The sequence below is a fragment of the Otolemur garnettii genome, unplaced genomic scaffold (genome assembly GCF_000181295.1).
Source record: "Otolemur garnettii isolate 467f Iridium unplaced genomic scaffold, OtoGar3 scaffold00205, whole genome shotgun sequence".
Classification (NCBI taxonomy): domain Eukaryota; kingdom Metazoa; phylum Chordata; class Mammalia; order Primates; family Galagidae; genus Otolemur; species Otolemur garnettii.
In genome coordinates, this window is record NW_003852600.1 from 2,178,169 (window position 1) to 2,182,928 (window position 4,760).

At 43.4% G+C, this 4,760-nt stretch overlaps 1 protein-coding gene across 1 annotated transcript in view; it reads right to left on the minus strand.

Annotated features, from left to right (window-relative positions):
• DOPEY1 (dopey family member 1) overlaps positions 1–4,760 on the minus strand; it is a 114,578-nt gene that overhangs the window by 39,261 nt on the left and 70,557 nt on the right. Inside the window, exon 18 of the mRNA XM_023507792.1 lies at positions 528–787. Within this exon, the coding sequence (XP_023363560.1) occupies positions 528–787 (260 nt within the window). The remainder of the gene's footprint in view (positions 1–527; positions 788–4,760) is intronic.

The following is a 4,760-nucleotide window of genomic DNA, read 5'->3' on the forward strand; positions in this document are numbered from 1 at the left end:
GGATTTGAACCCACCAGCTCTGGTGTATGTGGCTGGTGCCCTAGCCGCTGAGCTACAGGTGCCGAGCCAGGTGAACATGATGCATGTTAATAATACAATTGCATCTAATGGTCCTAACAAAGCCTTGAGAGGTGGGTATCATTATCCTCATTTTACAGATGAGGAAAATGACTCATCAAATATAAAATGTGTGTTACAGGCTTACTATAAATTCCTAGGGAAGCACACGGAGTCCCGAGGGAGCGCGAGTGCTAATAAGCTCTAAAGGTATCTGCATGGAAACTGAACAAGGTGCTGATTCCTCCTCTGAAGGAGCCAACTGATCAGGGAGCTCCAGGTCCTCTGAGCTCACTGGTGGAGCAAGACGTGGCCCACGTGGCACTGCTAGTACGTGAGGAGGGAAGAAAACGAGCCCGCCAAGAAAGCTCACAGGCAGCTCTCCTGTCACTCTCTGCTGTGCTCTGGTCTCACTGCATCTCAACCACCTGGTTCTAAATGAAGCTGCTCCGTGGCCACGTGACACTCACCACCACTGCAGGCAAAGTCGTGCATGCTGTGCTTGTCACTCTCCCCTCCTGGGTGACAAGGAGCCTTATTCCAACAGCGCTCTGCTTGTACACGCTGCACAGAAACCCTCTGTGTCTTTGGGTGAAGCAGGAGCAGCAGCAGTGGCTCCAGAACCCTGGCAATGTCGTGTCTCTGCAGGACCTGGTTCAGCCAGGCCTGTCCCACGGAGCTGGCAGAGCCGTCGAGGCTGTTGAGGCTGTCTAGCATGATGAACAGTGACCTGGAGGAAAACCCGCAATTAAAGCCAACAACAAAGTACCTACTCTAACTTTAGCATAAATTGTTTCTTATTTTGAATTAACTACTTTAAAGTAGTCACACTTCGGGATAAATTTTAATCACAACATTTTTATAATCTTAATCTCAACATGTTCAGGAGGTGTAATAAAAAAATATAGCCTTTTCACTTAAAAAAAAATATATGATTTTGCAATTTCAGAAGCCTTCATCAATTATAAAACAAATACAAAAGAAAAGAAAAGAAAAGAAAACTTATTAGCCTTGTTCCAGCACCACGTTCCTGTCTACGTGACCCAGTACTGAACCTTCTCTGTCAGTCCATGCTCCTGTGCTCCTATTGTGTTCATTGATCACACTAAGCGCTTAGCTCAAGGAAGACCTTCTGTTAACAGTAGGAAGGAGGAGACTAGTCTGGTCTAGTTCTAAGTGTGAATGCTTTCAATTCTTTCCCATTCAATATGATGCTAGCTGTGGCCTTTATATTCTGAGGCAAATTCCGTCTAGCCTATTTTGTTAAGTGTTATCATAAAAGAGTGCTGAATCTTGCTGCTTTTTCTGTGTCTACTGAAAGAATCACATGGTCCTTGCTTTTGCATTTTCTGTTCAGTATAGTGCTGGATGGAAGTCTTAGCCAGAGCAATGGAAAGAAGTCAAGGGTCTTCAGATGGGGAAAGAAGAGGCTAAATTATTCTTCTTTGCTGATGACAAGATCTCATATCTAGAAAGCCCCCCAAATTCAACCAAGAAACTCCTGGGATTGATAAATAAATTCAGGTCAGTATCAAGTTACCAAAAAAAGTATACACAAAGTAGCCTTCATATATGCCAACAATAGTCAAGCTGAGAATCAAATCAAAGACATAGTTCCTTTCTCAGGATCAACAAAGAAAATAAAATACCTTGGAACATAGTTAACAAAGGAGGTGAAAGACCTCTATAGGGAAAATTATGAAACACTGAGGAAAAAACTGCAGAGGATGTGAACAGATGGGAAAACATATCACACTCAGGGATCAGCAGAATCAACAGTGGTAAAATGGCTAAACTATCCAAAGTGATGTACAGACTTAATGCAATTCTCACTAAAATACCAATGCGATTTTTTGCAGATGTAGAAAAATTAGGTCTATACTTCATAAGGAACCAGGAAAGTTCCTGAATAGCCCAGACAACCTAACATAATCAGAACAAAGCGGACTTTACTATAGTAACCAGAACAGCAGGGAACTGGCACGAAAACAGAGACAGAGATCAGAACAGAGAGCCATAAGACCATCCTCTACTCCCATCTGATTCCTGACAAAACAGATAAAAACACACAGGAAAAAGAATTTCTGTTCACTAAATAGTGCTGGAAAAACTGGTTGGCTACATAACAAAGACTGACACAAGACCCTCACCATTCACAAAAATCAACTCATGATGGATATAAGACTTAAACCTACAGCAGGAAACTGTAAGAATCATATAAGAATATTTTGGAAAAATTCTTGTACCTATTGGCCTATGCAAAGAATTCATGAAGACTCCAAAAGCAATCATAACAACAAGAAAAAATAAACAAATGGGACCTGATCAAACTAAATGGCTTCTGCACAGCCAAGGACACAATTAAAAGAGCACACAGACAATCCACAGAAAATATTCACAGGCTTTACAGCTGATAAAGGGCTGATAACCAGAATGTACAAAGAATTCAAGCAACTCAGCAAGAAACAACTAAACCATCCCACTAAAAAGTGGGCAAAAGACATGAACAGAAACTTTCAAAATGAGGATATACTAACAGCCAACAAACTCATGAGAAAATGTTCAATATCTTTAATCATTACAGAGATGCAAATCAAAACCACAATGAGAGATAACCAACTCCAAAACGCATGGCTCCTATTAGAAGTCCCGATCAACAGATGCTGGCGTGGATGTGGAGAGAAAGGAGGTCTTTTTAAAAGTATGATTTCCATTTTATTTTTTCCAAAGGACAGCTGTTCTTCAGTCCTCAAGGACTCAACTGCTTACACAGGGTTGGCGGAGGTGGCGGGAAAGCAATGCAGGTCTAAGTCGCGTGGGGCTTGGTCCCGCGGGCTCCCTGAGAACCAGCAGACCACCAGGCTGTGCGCACCCCCCCACAGAGACGCACCCTCTCCTGGGAAGCGCACAGGGCTGAAGAACTCGCTGCAGAAATACCTCCGTCCTTCCAGCTTTGTCACTGGGCAGCTCAGCCCAGCAGCCCACGCAGTCGCAGCCTCCAGCTCGACCTCGGCTCCTCTTCTTCACCTGGGAAGCGAGGCCCCGGCAAGGCTGTACCACCAGACCCTGACCAGAAGAGTCCTCACGAGAGGGTGGCAAGGATGACAGTGCACTTTACTCAAATTTTTGTTATTATTCAGCATTTATGCTGAAATGTAGGGCAAAAAGGAGTTCCTAAAATTTATCTGCAGAACACAGAAGAACAGGTGCACTGTGCATCTCCGACAAGCTTTGCAGCGCATCGGGAAACAGCTGGCGCTGCGGGCAGGCGCGTTGCCAACCTGCAGCCTCTCGGAAAGGTGTGTGGAGACACCACCACCACCGTAAAGGAGACTGTCGTTTGGCCCAGCGATCCCACTGCTGGGTATGTATCCAAAGAAAAAAAGGTCATTTTATAAAAGGGAAACCGGCGCTGACTGTTTACAGCAGCGCAATTTATAGGCGCAACGACGCAATAATGGTCCGGCACTCACCAGTCCATGAAGAGATTAATAAAATGTGTACATACTATAGAGTACTATTTTGTCTTGAAAAAAGGTGTACAATGTCTTTTGTGACAACTTGGACGGAATTGGCAACCATTCTTCTAAATGAGACATCATGAGAACAGAGAAAAAACATGCACTCGATACCAAGTTGGAACTAAGAGGTGCACACATGGAGCTTCCAAAATAAAGTCAGGAGCAGGGGCCAGAGGGATGGGCAGAGTCACACGGTGCACACTATCTGAGCAAAGACGCACCTTATCGCTTTGACTCAATCTGTGCAAAAACAATGTAAACAGAATATGTAAACCCCCCACAGAGTGAGTGGACATAAAGTTCACGTGCAATTTACTATGTTAAATTACTTCAAACTGCACACAAACATTACATCCACCCTAGTATTCTGAAATAAAATAAAAATAAAATTTAAAAAAAGCCAGGAATGTATGGTTAAGAAAACCCAAGATCAAATCACTTGTGTGGTCTTGGGCAAGCAGCTTAACTTCTTCTGGCCTCCAATGCCTCATTTATAAGGAAAGGTGGTTTTCAAATTAGAGATGGTTATTGTTAAGTGCAAGTTCAATATATTTAATATATCATAGAGGTTCAATAGAAGATTGCTCACAAATGATAATGCTGCTTGAAAAACACTAGCTAAAAGAATGTCTAAAGAACACACATCTGATGCTGAGCTGAGCTTTAGACCATAGTTAGACTCATGGCCACCACTATGAGACCTTCTGGTGAGACTATCTCACAACTATCTGTGAATCTACCAATAAATGGTAGCTTCTTGGAAGTTAATGCAAATTTGATTATTTGAAGTATGAGTCACTTAAGTAGTCTATACAAAAGTAAAACCACTCCCAGGAAGCTAATGATTCTTTGAATTCATGCAAAGGATTTGTGAGCTATAGATTTTTAAGACTAGTTTAGGCAGATGACTGAGAACAATTGCTCCAGATGCACTAACTACAATCAGCTATTTACACAATGTCACTGAATGTGAGTAAAGAGGCTGTGTCCCCGGCACCTGGAGTGGCATGTGGCACCAGCGTCACCGAGTGTGAGTGTAGAGGCTGTATGCACTGCTGTGTCCCCGGCACCTGGAGTGGCGTGTGGCACCAGCGTCACCGAGTGTGAGTGTAGAGGCTGTATGCACTGCTGTGTCCCCGGCACCTGGAGTGGCGTGTGGCACCAGCATCAGTGAGAGTAGTG